This window comes from Myxocyprinus asiaticus, chromosome 40 (assembly GCF_019703515.2).
Source record: "Myxocyprinus asiaticus isolate MX2 ecotype Aquarium Trade chromosome 40, UBuf_Myxa_2, whole genome shotgun sequence".
Taxonomy (NCBI): Eukaryota; Metazoa; Chordata; class Actinopteri; order Cypriniformes; family Catostomidae; genus Myxocyprinus; species Myxocyprinus asiaticus.
In genome coordinates, this window is record NC_059383.1 from 38,796,637 (window position 1) to 38,814,248 (window position 17,612).

The following is a 17,612-nucleotide window of genomic DNA, read 5'->3' on the forward strand; positions in this document are numbered from 1 at the left end:
GACAGCCACGCCACAACCTGCTCCATGCCATGTGACGGCCACGCCACAACCTGCTCCATGCCATGTCACAGCCATGCCTCGGCCTGCTCCATGCCATGTCACAGCCATGCCTCGGCCTGCTCCATGCCATGTCACAGCCACGCCTTGGCCTGCTCCATGTCACAGCCACGCCTCGGCTTGCTCCATGCCATGTCACAGCCACGCCTCGGCCTGCTCCATGCCATGTCACAGCCACGCCTCGGCCTGCTCCATGCCATGTCACAGTGACGCCTTGGCCTGCGCCATGCCATGTCACAGTCACGCCTCTGTCTGCTCCATGCCCTGTCACAACCAAGCCTCAGTCTGTTCCATGCCATGTCACAGGCCTGTCTCTGCTCCACAGTCCAGGCCCGACTCTGCTCCACGGTCCAGGCCCACACCTGCCTCTGCTGCATGAGCCAGCGCCCATGGCCAACGAGCCATTGCCCACGCCTGCCACGGCCAACGAGCCATTGCCCACGCCTGCCACGGCCAACGAGCCATTGCCCACGCCTGCCACGGCCAACGAGCCATTGCCCATGCCTGCCACGGCCAATGAGCCAGCACTGCAAGCCTCGTCCATCCCAGAGCCAGCATTGCAAGCCTCAGCAGCCACATTATGCCATGCTGCCATTCTTACCTCATCATGCTATGTTACAATGTCTGCCACGTCAAGTGACCCTGCCTTGGTCCTCCGAGCCTCCGGCTCCACCCTGGCCCTTCGAGTCTTTGGCTACTCTCCGGGTTCCCAGTTTTCTAGTTTTGCCCCTCGTGCCTCTCATGGCTCCACCTTCCTCTGGCTCTGCCCTGGTCTCATGCTCCATGGCCTGTTTTCGCCAGGCCACGCCCTGTCTCGCCAGGCCACGTCCCACGCCCTGTCACACCAGGCCACACCTCAAATACCCCGCAACCCCCCCAGCTCCCTATTGAACTCCAGGTGTTTTTGTTTAGGTGTCGGGAGCCGCCCCTTGTGGGGGGGATATGTCACGTTTGTGTGTTCATGGTTTTTTGTTCATGTCTTTTATTTTGAAAGTTTATACCTGTTTTATTGCCATGTCATGTGATCTGTTCCCTCATGTGATCCTCTCTGTTCCATGTGTTTTGTTCTCATTGATTTGTGTTCATGAGTCTTGTTATCAGTTCTGTTATGTCATTGGTTCATGTTTCATTGTCTTATTGGTTCAGTTTTGTAAATGGTTGTCTTGTTTACTTGTTACCCATGTCTGTGTATTTAAACCCTCATCTTTGCCATGGTCCTTGGTCAGGTATTGTTTTGTGAAACGTAGTTAGTCAAGTCTAGTTCATGTTTTATGTTTTGGATTCACATTTGTTGCATAGCACTTTGACATCATCGTCTGCCTGTCATTGCCTGCCAGCTTCGTTCTGTAGTCTTCCTTTTACTCTGCGTGTACATTTCATTACTTCCATAAACATATTTCTTTTCCACAGTTGTTATTCTCTCTACTGTCTCTTGCTACTTCAGTCTGAACACTTCATTTCTATTATCAGCTGCTGTCACACATTATTTTGAACCTCTGCTTGTTCAACTTCCTTTTCTTTTCTTTTTTTCTTTGTGTTTAGTATTTCCGTTCCAAATGTTCTGATGTTAGATAACAGGTCTACAGAGTGAACATGGCTGGATAACACAAACTTTTCTTTCTGAATTAAGGGTGAATTGATCTCCAGTCTTGTTTTACCAGAATATTTAGAGTCTGCTGTTTCAGTTTTAACTGCTTATATTGACCTCAATGACTTCACCATCAAATTTCAAACATTAACAAAATGGCGCAAAGACTACAAAGAGAAGGTAATGTTCTTTTATTGATCTGTATTTTATTTGTGAATCACAAAGTAATTTGAAATAAGTTTATGGTTTTGATAAAGTGCAAATGCTATTTTGTAAATCTAGGTATTCCTGTAATGACTTTGATGTTCAGTTTAAGTAATTATTTTTTATGCAATAGACCATGTGGTCCCAAGTAACAAGTTTTATTTGTTTTTTCTTCAGAACAAAATGAAGATTCTGATTTATGGAAGTAGGAAATCTATGTCATTAGCACTCTTTCCTCCTCAATATATTCATTAGTATTCTACAAAAAGAACGTTTATACAGACATCAGTATAATCACACTTTTAATCTGTAATTTGATCTAGAGAACTAACTTTTTGTGTTCTCATAGTTTAGGTCCACTTCTTAGATCTGATAAGCATTAATTTACATGTGCTACATTTTCTTCCTGTATTTATTTATTTTATCTGATACAAGTAAAGTATAATCTGGGTAAAGTGAATTAGAACTCATAATATTTCACTCTGTATTATGTCCAGTTATTACCAAAACTACATTATTGTTCTAATTAGGGCAGTTTTTAGATTTCAATTTTAAGGAACTTTTTATCGTTTAATTTTCTGAAAATAACCACGTGTGTGTGTGTGTGGCAAATCTTGTGGATGAATCAGCTTCTCCCTCACATGCATTAAAATGATGCTCAAGTTCCTTAAAATACATTACAAAAAGGGTTTTCCTCAAGACTGTGTGATACATGAGGTACTATGTCACATGAGTGACATGCACCTCTCTGTATAAGACAGCATACTGAAATATCTTAATAGTATATCTCAATAGAATAATGAGGTGGTTAATTTCTTATAAAAGTATTCCTTAAGGATAAATTCAATAATCAATGAATTTACTAGTCCACTGCAAGTGTCCCTTTTTCAGCTCATTCAACACTTGCTGATTTTATCCAGATGTACTCATATTAGCTCATTATATAAGCACAACTGTTCCTTAACAAAAGTCACTGTTGTTATGCTATGGATTAAATACTTGTTTGAGTTTTATGTGTGTGTCTTTTTTCCAACAGTGAAACGTGTACACACAGCAATATAAGTAATGTTTGGAGTTCATTTGCACTACCATCAAGGCATCCATACACATTCATTATCATTTTTAAAAACTTAATATACATTTAAATATACATCCATTGAAATCAAAGGAATTATTAAAAAAAAATAGCAGGATTATTTGAGACGAGTGAATAATTGTATCCCCCGCAGTTAGATTTATACTCTGGCCATTGATGGTACTATAAATGAAATCCTATGTATACAGCTTATGTTTAAAAGGTTTCTTTTTATGATAAATTATATGTTTGTTTATATACAGTATTATAAATTAAGATTGTGCATGAATCTACATTTGTACACATGATCCAGTTTCATCTTATTTTAACAGATGAAACATTCCCACCTGAAGCAGAATTCACTGAAGAGCTCAGATATATTCTACTCGGAGCTGATGAAGATCTTATGAATCGAGCCTGTGACATCATCCTCAGAGGAAGAGGAGAAATCATTGATTCTGGAATATTTGAGCACAGAAAGGGTCGAGTATCTGGAAGAAAGATCGCTGTGGTGAAAACACCTTCCTCATGGTTGAATCACTCGGTATCATTTTTTTTCTGCTGCTCAGAAGATGAATCTATCAAGGATCAGATGTTGGATTGTGCATCACTGGTCTTTCCTGGACCTCATGCCTTTCTGTTAGTGATTGACAGCCAGCATGCGACTGGAAAGGAAAATTATCTATTAAAAGAAATTGCAAAAGTGTTTGGCAAAGAGGCCTTAAACTATGTTGTGGTTCTGTATATTGGACAAAATAATGCACAACGGATCAGTTTGATCAGAAATGTGAACAAGTTTCATACTTTGGAAGACACTGACCAAAGTGTTGAGACTCTGTTCACAGAAACTGACAGAATGATTCATAATAACAAATGCAAGTTCTTTATTCAGTCATCATATGAAAACCTCATGATAAAATCATTTTCATCATGGGAAAAGGAAAAAATGGCTGAAATAAGACAAGAAACAGAGAAACCTTTAAGGCATGAGATCAGAGACATAAAACAACAGCATGCACAAGAGATGACTGAATTAACAGAAAGGTTCACCCTCACTGAGAATAATCTAAAGAAATACATAGACACTTTGAAATGTTTGATGATGGATACTCTGATAAAAAGTAAAGATATCCAGCAGGAAGTGGAAGCAGGTGCTTCAAGTGCTCATGACAGTCCGTTAATTAAAGAATTAAAGGCTTGTAAAGACAGTGAGACCTTGAGAAACTTGTTTTCATCAGTTGTTGATGAGTTGAATAAAAAGTTGGAGGCTTCTAAAGAATCTGAGACATGCTTGAGGAAAATGTATTCATCTTTGCTTGATGATTACATTTGTTGTGAGAATCAACTAAAAATGTATACTGGGGAGTTGAATAAAAAGTTGGAGGCTTCTAAAGAGACAGAGACACGTTTGAGAGACATGTACACATCCATGGTTGATGATTACATTCGTCGTGAGAGTCAGTATAAAAATGATATTGAGAAACTTCAAAAAGAAGTCAAAAATTTAATTGCAAAAGAGAAACAGCAGGAACAGAAACCAGGAGAGGCAGAGGACAGAGACACACATCACATCAAGCAGGTGGAGACAAATCTAACTACAAGAGAAACACATATTAATCAGGTAGAGAAAGACTTGGCTAGAAGAGAAACAGATCTGGAAAGAAGAGAGAAGGAGCTGAAAGCCAGAGAGAGAGAAATGGCAAAGAGTGTGCAAGTTGATTTAAAACATGAGCTACAAAGCAGAATGCAGTGGCCTTTCTCTCGTTGTAAGTATCTGCAAATAATCCAGAACAACGTGATGCGTATAATTTTCAGTGAGCCCAAAAGAACAAAATCTCTCACTGTTTTCACTCTCTGGTGGAATGATCTTTCAAACTCCAGTTTTAAGAACCATCTAAAGACGCATTTCTTCTGTGAGCCCTTGACTCAATAATGCACTCACTTTATAAAAAATACCTGTTCAACTATTTTTTCAATATTGTTTTTATTGGAAGAATATTATATTCTATATTATAGAATACTGAAAGAAAGCCTGTCATATGCTAACTTTTTGTTATAATAATTTTATCTGAAGGTGAATACAAATGTGTAAGAAGGGAAAAGATAAAGAGCAGAGAGGAAGATACAGATGACAGCGGATTAAGTGACACTGCATCTGTCTGCAGCAAGAGTTTTGACGTCCCTAACAGTGAGAAATCATTCTTTATTCTAATGTTTTGACAATCATAATTATCCATGTGACCTACAATAGTATTTTTATGTTCCTCATCATTAGTGTCTAAAAGTGAACATGGACCTTTGGATACCCTCTGAATGGTCTGAGGTGAGTTACCTTCATGGAAACTGACTCAAGTAATAGTTAAAGTAGCTCATGAGAAAGTGACTTAAGTAAAAGTATTAAAGTAATTGATATTAAATTGACAAGTAAACTGCATAAATTACAGAACAGTTCATTAAACCCATGGCAACTTATTTGATTGGTGGTGCTCATCATTTACTCACCTTCATGCCATCTAGATGTGTATGACTTTCTTTCATCTGCAGAACAAAAACAAAGATTTTTAGAAGAATATTTCAGCTCTATAAGCCAATTCAGTGCAAGTGAATGGTGGCCAGACATTTCAAGCTACAAGAAGCTCATTAAGGGAGCATAAAGTAATCCAAACTACTACAGTGGTTAAATCCATGTCCTCTGAAGTGATTCAGTTGGTTTTGGGTGAGAACAAACCAAATTGTAACTCATTTTCATTGTATATCTTGCCATTGCAATCTCTAGGCACGATCATGATTTCAAGCTCGATTTCACTTTCTAGTGCTTGACGCATGCACAGAGCCCTAGATGGCATTATAGGAAGTGTAATCGAGCTTGAAATCCTGATCGCCAAGGAGACTACTAATGTCAAGATTTATAGTCGTAAACGGAGTTATATTTTGGTCTATTCTCACCCAAAACCAATTGGATCCGTTCAGAAGACATTGGTGAAACCACTGGAGTCTTATGGATTACTCTTATGCTGCATTTATGTGCTTTTAGGAGCTTCAAAGGTCTGGCCACCATTCACTTACATTGAATTGACCTACATAACAGCGATATTCTTCTGAAAACCTTTTTTTTGTGTGTGTGTGTGTTCTGCAGAAAATAATGAGTCATACACATCTTGGATCGAATGAGGGTGAGAAAAATTATGAGAGAATTTTCATTTTTAAATGAACTATCCCTTTAATGGTGCATTCAAGTTACATCAGAATGATCATATTTATGAGATAAGTGTAAATAAACACCACAGTCCACAAAAACTGGAACACTGAAGAAGGGAGTTGAGTCATATTAGTGACCAGAACAGAGACTTGTGGGAGTGGGCTCTTTTCATTTGGGCCAATAAGCAACCACCCAGCAACCACCCAGAACACCCTGGCAACTGAATAGCAATGTGCTGAAACACACACAGTTAAAACAACTTAACAACAGCATAGCAACACCCTGTCAACTGCAGAGCAATGTGCAAAAAACACAGAAAACAACTTAGCAACAGCATAGTAACAACCAGGCAACCACATACTGTAGCAATGCACAAAAACACACACCAGAGACCACTTTGACAACTGCATAGCATGTCCTAGCAACCATCCGGAAAACCCTAGTTACCACATACTGTAGCATAAATGTGCTACAAAGCAAATATAACACTTAAGCAACCACCAGGAAACTAGTTTTGCTTTGGCAAAGACCATTCACATCTACATAAAATATAAAAATTAACATTGTTGGACATTTTCATGAGCGCTGGTAATTATTCACACACATCATACCTTGTTTAAATGTAAAATGTAAAAGCATGTGATTTACTTTTATATGAACCGGTCTCCCAGAAAGGCGGGAGACTGATCGCACAAAACTGACCGCTTTTTGAATCTTTTTGTTCAATTCAAAGGACTCAAATTTAAAAGATTCGACCCAAATGATTCTTTCAACGAATCACACATCACTATCTCCGATCTGCATGCATTTTTGCACGTACAGCTGCTATTTATTTGCGGTGATCAGTCGCAAAAGTAACGAAAGGGTCTGGAGAAATTTATCGGAGTAAAAGTATCAATTTTCTCTTTAAAATGTAGTGAAGTGAAAGTAAAAGTCCAAAGAAATATTTATACTCAAGTACAAATATTAAAAAACTGTACTTAAGTACAATAACGAAGTATTTGTAATTCGTTACTATACACCGCTGTTATTAAGCTCATCAAAACTCAACAGACTGCTAGTGATTTATTGACTAGATGTTGCTATATATAGGTTTGTTCTTGTGGTCGTTTATTTTTGTGTTATTTAGTATTTTTCTTGTTTCTTTATCTTTGGAGTCTGCCTGTTGACTCCTGTCCTGCCCTGATTGTTTGCACCATGTTCTATGTTATTCCTGTCTGTCTATATATTTGTCTATATACTGTATATATTAATATAAACACAAAAATGGTTAAAAGGAGAATTTGTTTACAGGGTTTCCACGGATATGAAAAACCAAAGACGTCAGGGAATTCCAGAATTGTGATTTTCAAGTCATGGAAATTTCGATAGTGAATGTATATTGTTCTACTTATGCTAAGCTCTGAAATATTTGTTTGACTTGAAATATGTTCTGTTTTTGTCTGATTGAAGCAGAACCGCTGACCAGCGTTGTTTCAAGGCATAGTCAAACTAGGTGGAGCATTTACTACTGTGAACCTATTTACTACTTTATAATTGTACAATTTGAAGCATTATTATTATCATTATTAAGCATTTTATGTTTTAGTACTGTGCAAACATGAAAATAGCATGTAGATGTTTTTTTTTGTTTTTTCAAGAACATATTATGTTATCATTTCATACTATAAAACAACATCTGATTCAGATTTTGTTCTTCAGCAATAAAGCATTCTTGTTCGACTAACCCTTGTGGCAGAATCGTGTAAGGACTTTGATCATTTGTGTTTAAATAATAGATTGAACAAGCTGAATAATGTAAAACCTCCCAGTGCCTATACACAACTCATATCACTTAGTACAAGATCTTGTCCAGCCATATCTGTGGTCACGAGCCACTACTGCATTTAGTGATAGTTAGATTATTAAAGATTTCCTTCCTTCAACAGATTCAATGTAGTTAGCTCCTTTGTGTTAGTAGTTAACTGGCTACTTTTCCTAAAGCTTGACTGTAGATTATCTATTTTAAGTTATGAAAAGCTTGGGAAGCATTTTTGTCCATGCCTACTTAAGTAATGCAATCCTGCCTCTCAGTATTTCAGCCCGCTCAATAACTAACTTTCTTCACAATGTTCAATTCTTTGTGGATTTCCTGTACATTGTGGTTAAAACTTTCGTTATATATTGTCATTGCGTGCATGTGAAAATAACATTCGATGACTAGAGGTCTGCAGTTGCAAACATTTGGAATATACAAACTTTTCTTGCTGATTTAAAGGGGTAGTTCACACAAAAATGAAGATTATCTCATCATTTACTCACTCTCATGCCATCCCAGATGTGTTTGACTTTCTTTCATCTGCTGAACACAAACAAAGATTTTTAGAAGAATAGTTAAGCTCTGTTGGTCCATACAATGCAAGTGAATGGTGAGCATATAAAAGTAATCCATAAGACTCATTTGGTTCAATCCATGTTTTAAAAGCGATATGATAAGTGTGGGTGAGAAACAGAACAATACTGAAGTCTTTTTTACTCTAAGATGCAACACATGTGACTTTTAGATGTAAAGTGAAAGTGGAGATTTATCTTTGGGGAAATAGTTCATGTTAAGAATAAATTTATTTAAAAAAAATACATAATTTTATATAGGCTGTAAACTACGCTTGTGACCATTTCTATGCAGCTAAATCGGCCACACTGAAAAATGTAATCACTTATTTTGGTGAGGCAAGACGCTTGTTTCTATAGCGAGATCTGGCAACATTGCAACTAGTATATCACCCACTATTAGCACAAAGTACTGTCATTAAAAAAAAAAAAAAAAAAATGTTATTAGTCATTCTTTTATTTACTTCTAACAGGCTCAGCCAGAGCCGGAATGTAAATATGTAACATTTCTGCTCAGAATGAACAAAATGAAAAACATTTAGTCTTTTTTCCCTGACAGAATCATTAAAAACAAGTGGATAGAGTATGTTATGTGAACAAAATGTAATATCTGATGAGGAAATCTTTCAGGACCATTACAAAGTGGATTCAGTTAGCATACTATTTGCTTTATAAACACCTGGCAATTGAGATATAACCTGAAGTTGAATGACAGACTGAAGTGAAACAGAGAAGTACATTTTTCAGTTAGCATGATTTGGGCTATCATGCAATCATCACATATGACAAGCTATATATTTTGATTAAAGGGTTCACCCCAAAATTGAAATTTTCCGCAAACCACATTTGAAGAAAAATAGAAAAATATCTCAGCTCAGTAGGTCCTTAAAATGTAAGTGGATGGTGATCAGACTTTTGAAGCTCCAAAAATCACTGACAGTCAGCATAAACGTCATCCATACGACACCAGCAGTTAAATTAATGTCTTCTAAAGCAACACGATCAAATTTGGTGTGAAAAAGATCAATATGTTAATACTTTTTTAACTCTAAATCATGCTTCCGGTCAGCAGCGGTATGTGTGTGAGACGTAATCGCGTTGGCATGTTTGACACGCGAGAACTGAGGCACGTGCGTCAAAAGATCAGCACTGTTTACAACTGAGTAGAAGGAACGCTGTGCAGAAGCTTTGTTGGTTTTGGTTTAGATCTGTTTTTATCTGTATCTTTACTCACAACGGTGCCTTTTTTGTGTTTATCCTGGATGTCTCAACCGAGAGAAAACTTGAGATTATGTCTGTAACATGGAAACGCGAACCACGTAAACTCTGCCCTCTCATGAAGCTTACCGGAAGCGATCGTGTCGCTTTAGAAGACATTAATTTAAGAGCTGGAGTTGTATGGATGAAGTTTATGCTGACTGTCTGTGATTTTTGGAGCTTCAAAAGGGAAATCTCCATTCACCTGCATTTTAAGGACCTACTGAGCTGAGATATTTTTCTATTTTCCTTCGAATGTGTTCTGGTGAAGAAAGAAAGTCATACACACTTGGGATGGCATGAGAGTGAGCAAATGATGAGAGAATTTTCATACATGTTTATACTACATTGTGGGGACCAAATGTCCCCACATGGATAGTAAAACCTGAGATCACCTACCTTGTGGGGCCCAGCCAGCGGTCCCCATGAGGGAAATGGCTTATTAAACATACTAAACTATGTTTTTTTGAAAATGTAAAAATGCAAAAATGTTTCTGTGAGGGTTAAGTTTACTCTTGATGTATGTGAAAAGAAATGAAAGTCAGGAAAAGAAGAAGCTTGGTGCTTCAAGTGCTCAAGAGAAGAGAAACTTGTTTTTATCCATGATGATGGTGATGTTATTCATAAAATAAGTTAAAGGCATCTGAAGAGACTGAGAACTGCTTGAGAGGAACACACAAATCCATGATTGATGATTAAAGAATGTTTTCAGGACAGCTGGCGACACGGCATGAATGTCTTTAGAGCGCTTGATCTGTGTGTTTATTTGTTTATTTCATTATTTTTTACAGAGATGGAAATATAAAGTTTACAATATAAGTCTATGGGACAAGCCTACACAATGAGACTTCCACAGAGCTTGTGCACTTGATAAAATGTCTTTAATGTTCGCTTCCATCTAGCAGTGTAGATGCAGCATCAGCTAAAACAGAAGATACTGATGTCAATGCAAAAATGCCCTATTCACAGCCATGATAAATGTATTCTGCAAATAAAACCATTCGATTACCATGGATTACTGAAATAAAGGAAGTAATATTCAGATGGTCATATCATCTAAACATGGCAGCACTCATGAAAGTGTGCCCAGCACCATATGTAGAATAAAGCATTTGAGGTGATTTGTCTTCATCATATTCAACATATTTATTAATAGTATTGTACTATTTCTTTCTGTTAAAGAGTTTAGCAAGTTTAGCTGCTTTTACAATATAGTCTTCCTTTTATTCTGTGTGTTCAATCCATTACTTCCACAAGCAGAAACTAAAATCAGCTAAGCTTGTAGTAAGGACTGTAAAGAGATGGACTAATGAAGCCGAGCTGGAACTACAAACCTACTTTGATTGCACTGATTGGAGTGTTTTTGAGGCTGCAGCCACAGACCTGGATGAGCTCAAAAATACTGTGACATCATATATCAGATTCTGTGAGGATATGTGCATTCCTACAAGGATTTATTTAACATACAACAATGACAAACCATGGTTTACAGCAAAACTCAGGCAGCTTCGTCAGACCAAAGAGGATGCTTACAGAAGTGGGGATAAAATCTTGTACAATCAGGCCAAAAACACACTGACAAAAGATATTAGAATGGCTAAAAGAAGCTATTCTGAAAAGCTGGAAAACAAGTTTTCAGCTAACAACCCTGCATCAGTGTGGAGTGTCCTGAAAGACATTACCAACTACAAGACACCATCCCCCAACACTGTAGGGCAGGGATTCTCAACCACTGGGTTGGGTTGTGGATCATTGTCTGCTGGGTCACAAGAACTTTTCTGTCAAGTACAAATTACCAATTAGATGGACAGAACTGTACATTTGCAATGTTTGGGGCAACAGTGACCTCTATTGTCAAATCGTGTTAATATCTCCAGGTTTGCGTAAACGACCATAAGTCAGAGGCTGCATTTCTCTGAAGTAAATTATTAGCTGTCCAATCACAATAATCCATCAATTCTATGAATCGTTCTTTTTGAACAAGGTCTCTATACATAGCGTTGTATGTGATGTCAGCGATACTCAACACGCTGCACGCATGCGGCCCTTGGGCCATCTTTTGCGGCCTGCTTTATTATTTCATCATAAAAAATATATTTATCAATAGCTTATCAATTGTGCATGAATTCAATCGAGGTGATCCTTCATCAGAGGTCTTACGGTAGCTCTCTGTATGGCTGAAGCACAGCACAGTTAGAGAGGGAAATAAAATGCAAAAGGATGTAATGAATGAAATAAACAACAAAGAATATCTGAGCACAGCTGATGTTTAATGAGAGCGGTGGTCTATCAGCGGGCGTGTTCATAGAAAGAGTATGTGCGCACATGCACGGTGTAACGCTGTTGCTGGCAATGACCAAGATGATGAAGACGATGACATGTAGAACCCAAGTGCAGTTTTATTAACAAAAGTGTAATCCGAAAACCATAAATCCAATCGTGAAAAAAACATAAACATGAACTTGACTTGAATTGACAACGTTACACAAACACAATACCTGACAAAGGACAATGGTAAACATGAGGGCTTAAATACATGGACAAGGGGTAAAACAATGATGAGGTAACCAATGAACAGACAGAACTGATAACAAGATAACTAGACAATAAACCAATGAAAACAAGACACATTAACATGGAGGGAAACATGAAATCACATCACCAGGGGACAACATGACATGAAACACATGAACAAACACATTAAACATTACATATCACCCCCACTAGGGGCGGCTCCTGATGCCTCAAAACATGATATAATCCCAAAGTTCTGTAGGGAGCTGGGGGGGTGAGGGTCTTGAGGCATGGCGTGGAGCATGGGATCAGGGAAACAGCAGTGGAAGGTGGAGCCATGAGAGGCTCGAGGGGCGGAGCCTTGAGAGACTTGAAGGGTGGAGCCATGGAAGGCGGAGCCATGAGAGACTTGAAGGGTGACACCAGGGAACTTGGTACCCGGAAGGGACACAGCTCGAAGGGACATGGTGGAGCCAGAGGTTCAGAGGACAGAGGTAGCACCGTAGGCTCGGAAGACCGAAGTGGAGCTGGGGGATCGGAAGACAGAGGCGGAGCCAGTGGGACTGAGGACCAAGATGAAGCCGTAGGGAAGGAGGTCCTTGGTGAAGCCGCAGGCTTGGAGTGACGAAGCAAAGCTGGAGGATACGAGAGGCCAGGCGGAGCCAGGTGACTGACTGACCAAGGCAGAGCCAGAGGGACGAGGGACCCCAGAGAAGCCGATTGGCTGAAGGACCACGGTGGAGCTGAAGGGACATAGGGCCAAGTTGGGACTGAGGGATCGAAGGACCAAGGCAGATTCCAGGGCTCGTAGGGTCTAGGCGGGGTCGGAGGGTTGAAAGTTCCCCTTACCTGATCAGGAGAACTAAGGGTGGGCACAAGGGTGGGAACCAATTCCAGCTCAAATATCCCAGTATGAGATGGCTCTGGAATGAATGAAGCCTGCAACACTGGTTTGATGGCCAGAGGAGAGCCTGAGACCTTGCATGGAGCTGACTGAAGCTTGGCTGTGACATGGCATGGAGCACACCAAGGCATGGCTGTGACATAGCATGGAGCAGACTCAGGCGTGGCTGTGACGTGGCATGGAGCAGACTCAGGCTTGGCTGTGACGTGGCATGGAGCAGGCTGAAGCGTTGCTGTGACATGGCATGGAGCAGGCTGAGGCGTTGCTGTCACATGGCATGGAGCAGGCTGAGGCGTTGCTGTGACATGGCATGGAGCAGGCTGAGGCGTTGCTGTGACATGGCATGGGGCAGACTCAGGATCCGGGGCAAAAGATGGTGCTTGCTCAGCGGCCATGATGTGGAACTCTGGCTCGACGGCCATGACGTGGAACTCTGGCTCGGCGGCCATGACGTGGGACGCTGGCTCGTCGGCCATGACGTGGGACGCTGGCTCGTCGACATGATGTGGGACTCCGGCTCAGCATCGGCCTCCCCCACAGTAAATGTAGAACCAGTAATCTGTAGGGCAAAGTCGATATACTGAACCAGATTGAGGGGACTGCAACTACCAGGCATCAAAGAGGAGACTGGCTCATTCAATCCAAAACGGAAACAGTCCTTGAGGGCAATCTCATTAAAGTCGACCCTGCAGGCCAGAGCGCAGAAGTCCTCTACATATTCCTCCAGGGGATGGTTCCCCTGACGTAGGCCTAGGAGTTGAACTGCTGGGTTCATGGTTAGGTCAGGCATTCTGTAACACTGTCGCTGGCAATGACCAAGACGATGAAGACGATGACGTGTAGAACCCAAGGGCAGTTTTATTAACAAAAGTGAAATCCGAAAACCATAAATCCAATCGTGAACAAAACATAAACATGAACTTGACTTGACTTGACTGAAAAACAAAACATAAGCATGAACTTGACTTGACTAAAAAACAAAACATAAACATCAAATCAAATCAAATCAAATCACTTTATTGTCACACAGCCATATACACAAGTGCAATGGTGTGTGAAATTCTTGGGTGCAGTTCCGATCAACATAGCAGTCGTGACAGTGATGAGACATATACCAATTTACAATAGCATCAAATTAACACAACACAATTTAAACATCTGTTATACATAATTAAACTCAACTTAAACATCAAATTAACACAACACAATTTAAACATCTGTTATACACATAATTACACTCAACAATATACAAATAATAACATACACTGTACAGTATACAATATGCTGTTTTTGTTTTTGTTTTTTGTTTTTTTGTTTTTTACTATATAGATACTATATAGATACACATTATTCAATAAAAATTAAAATTAAAATATATATAAAAAAGTATATATATATATATATATATATAGAATGTACAGTATTGTACTGTATTGACATTCAGGCTGTCGGTTGATAGTCAGTTGTTAAGAGAGACATAATATAATAATAATAATATAATTTATGACAGTCCGGTGTGAGATATAAGGGTAAGGGTAATAAAGTGCAGTGCTGATGTATATTGATCATGAGAGATCAAGAGTTCAGAAGTCTGATTGCTTGGGGGAAGAAGCTATCATGGAGTCGGCTGGTGCGGGTCCTGATGCTGCGATACCGCCTACCTGATGGTAGCAGTGAGAACAGCCCATGGCTCGGGTGGCTGGAGTCTCTGATGATCCTCCGAGCTTTTTTCACACACCGCCTTGTATATATTTCCTGGAGGGAGGGAAGCTCACCTCCGATGATGTGTTTGGCAGTTTGCACCACCCTTTGCAGTGCTTTGCGGTTGTGGGCGGTGCTATTGCCATACCAGGCGGAGATACAGCCAGTTAGGATGCTCTCCACAGTGCAGGTGTAGAACCGTGTGAGGATGTGGCGGTTCATTCCGAACTTCCTCAGCCGTCTCAGGAAGAAGAGGCGCTGATGAGCCTTCTTCACAACGACTTCAGTGTGGACGGACTATGTGAGTTCCTCAGTGATGTGGACACCCAGGAACTTGAAGCTGCTGACTCTCTCCACTGGTGCTCCATTGATGGTGATGGGACTGTGTTCTCTGTCTTTTCTTCTGAAGTCCACCACAAGCTCCTTTGTCTTACTGACGTTGAGGGAGAGGTTGTGCTCCTGACACCAGTGTGTCAGAGTGTGCACCTCCTCTCTGTAGGCTGTTTCATCATTGTCAGTGATCAGACCTACCACCGTCGTGTCATCAGCAAACTTAATGATGGCATTGGAGTTATGTGTTGCCACACAGTCATGTGTGTACAGGGAATACAGTAGTGGGCTGAGAACACAGCCCTGCGGGGCTCCAGTGTTGAGGGTCAGTGATGAGGAGATGTTGCTGCCTATTCTAACCCCCTGGCGTCTGCTTGACAGGAAGTCCAGGATCCAGCTGCACAGCGAGCTGTTTAAGCCCAGAGCCCGGAGTTTCTCATCAAGCTTGGAGGGCACTATGGTGTTGAATGCTGAGCTGTAGTCTACAAACAACATTCTCACATAAGTGTTCTTTTTTTCCAGGTGGGAGAGAGCAGTGTGTATTGTAGATGCAATGGCATCATCAGTGGAGCGGTTGTTGCGGTATGCAAACTGCAGCGGGTCAAGATTGAGTGGTAATACAGAGCAGATGTAATCTCTGATTAGTCTCTCAAAACATTTGCTGATGATGGGGGTCAGAGCAACAGGACGCCAGTCATTTAAACAAGTTATTTTTGATTGTTTTGGAACAGGCACAATGGTGGATGTTTTAAAGCATTTGGGGACTACAGACAAAGAGAGGGAAAGGTTGAAAATGTCCGTAAAAACACCAGCCAGCTGGTTCGCGCACGCTCTGATGACGCGGCCCGGAATGCCGTCTGGACCAGCGGCTTTGCGGATATTCACCCGTCGGAAGGATCGGGTTACATCCGCTACAGAGACGGAGAGTGAACTAACCTCTGTAGCTTCGGCCGTGAGAGCTCTCTCCGCGAGGGCGGTGTTATTTCCCTCGAAATGAGCATAAAAAGTATTTAGCTCATCCGGTAGAGAGGCAGCAGTGTTCATGGCGGAGTTTTTATTCCCTTTAAAGTCCGTGATGATGTTAATTCCCTGCCACATGCTTCTAGAGTTGGTGGTGTTAAACTGTCCTTCAATCTTGCTCCTGTACTGGCGTTTTGCTGTTTTGATAGTTTTTCGGAGGGCATAACTGGCTTGTTTATGCTCCTCCGCGTTCCCGGAATTAAAAGCGGAGGTCCGCACATTAAGTGCCGTGCGAACATCGCTATTGATCCACGGCTTCTGATTCGGATAGATTCGTACAGTTCTGGTCGGAACGACGTCCTCTATGCACGTTCTGATGAAACACATTACGCTATCAGCGTAAAGCTCGATGTCGTCATCAGAGGCGGACCGGAACATCTCCCAGTCCGTGCGATCAAAACAGTCTTGTAGCGTAGAGTCTGATTGGTCTGACCAGCACTGGATCGTTCTGAGGGTGGGTGCTTCCTGTTTCAATTTCTGCCTGTAAGCGGGCAGAAGCAGAATGGAAGTGTGGTCCGATTTGCCAAATGGTGGGCGGGGGGGGGATTTGTAGCCATCCCGGAACGGAGAGTAGCAATGGTCCAAAACCCGGTCCCCTCGTGTGTTGAAACTAATGTGCTGGTGATATTTTGGTGCGACTGATTTTAAACTGGCTTTATTAAAGTCCCCGGTCACAATGAACACGGCCTCAGGGTGCGCGGTTTCCTGCTCACTTATACTCCCATACAGTTCCTTGAGTGCCCGGTCTGTGTCGGCTTGTGGGGGAATGTACACAGCAGTGATAATGACCGCTGTGAATTCCCTCGGTAGCCAGAATGGTCGACACAGAAGCATAAGAAATTCCAGATCAGGAGAACAGAAAGACTTGATGGAATGTACGTTCCTCTGATCACACCAGGATTTGTTGATCATAAAACATACACCACCTCCTCTAGTTTTACCTGAGAGGTCTTTCGCTCTGTCCGCTCGGAGCATGGAGAACCCCGCGGGTTCAATGGCTGAGTCTGGAATCTCCTCAGACATCCAAGTTTCCGTAAGGCAGATAATGCAGCAGTCCCTCGTCTCTCGTTGGAAAGAGATCCGCGCTTTCAGCTCGCAGAGCTTGTTATCCAGAGACTGAACATTTGCCAGTAGAATAGTGGGTAGAGGGGGTCGATTTGCGCGGCGTCTTACTCTGATGAGAACGCCGGCTCTGTTTCCCCTTTTCCTCCTGCATTTCCGCGGCCGTGCTGCCCAGACAAAGGGCTCCGCTTGCGTGTTTGTAAACAGCGGGTCGGCATTGAGGAATGTGAAGTCCGGTTTTCGGTGTGAGATCGCTGAACCAATGTCCAAAAGTGTTTGTCTGTCGTAGACAATAAGGCAGACAACATCCAAGACAAAAAACATAAGAATT

The 17,612-nt window shown here is 41.1% G+C and overlaps 1 protein-coding gene across 3 annotated transcripts; it reads left to right on the top strand.

The window, feature by feature from the left end:
• The first annotated feature begins 291 nt into the window (after nt 1-291).
• On the top strand, nt 292-7,765 carry LOC127430838 (myosin heavy chain, striated muscle-like). Of its 3 annotated transcripts, XM_051680952.1 has the most exons (5): nt 890-1,825; nt 3,257-4,690; nt 4,999-5,112; nt 5,200-5,247; nt 7,417-7,765. In XM_051680952.1, the coding sequence occupies exons 1-4, from the start codon at nt 1,801-1,803 to the stop codon at nt 5,235-5,237; spliced, it is 1,611 nt and encodes a 536-aa protein (XP_051536912.1). In that variant the 5' UTR covers nt 890-1,800; the 3' UTR covers nt 5,238-5,247; nt 7,417-7,765. The 3 variants fall into 3 exon arrangements, with proteins under 3 accessions (XP_051536911.1, XP_051536910.1, XP_051536912.1); XM_051680951.1 differs by lacking the exons at nt 4,999-5,112; nt 5,200-5,247; nt 7,417-7,765 and adding an exon at nt 2,027-2,054 and having other exon boundaries at nt 292-1,825; nt 3,257-4,992; XM_051680950.1 differs by lacking the exons at nt 4,999-5,112; nt 5,200-5,247; nt 7,417-7,765 and having other exon boundaries at nt 299-1,825; nt 3,257-4,992.
• The last annotated feature ends 9,847 nt before the right edge of the window (nt 7,766-17,612 follow it).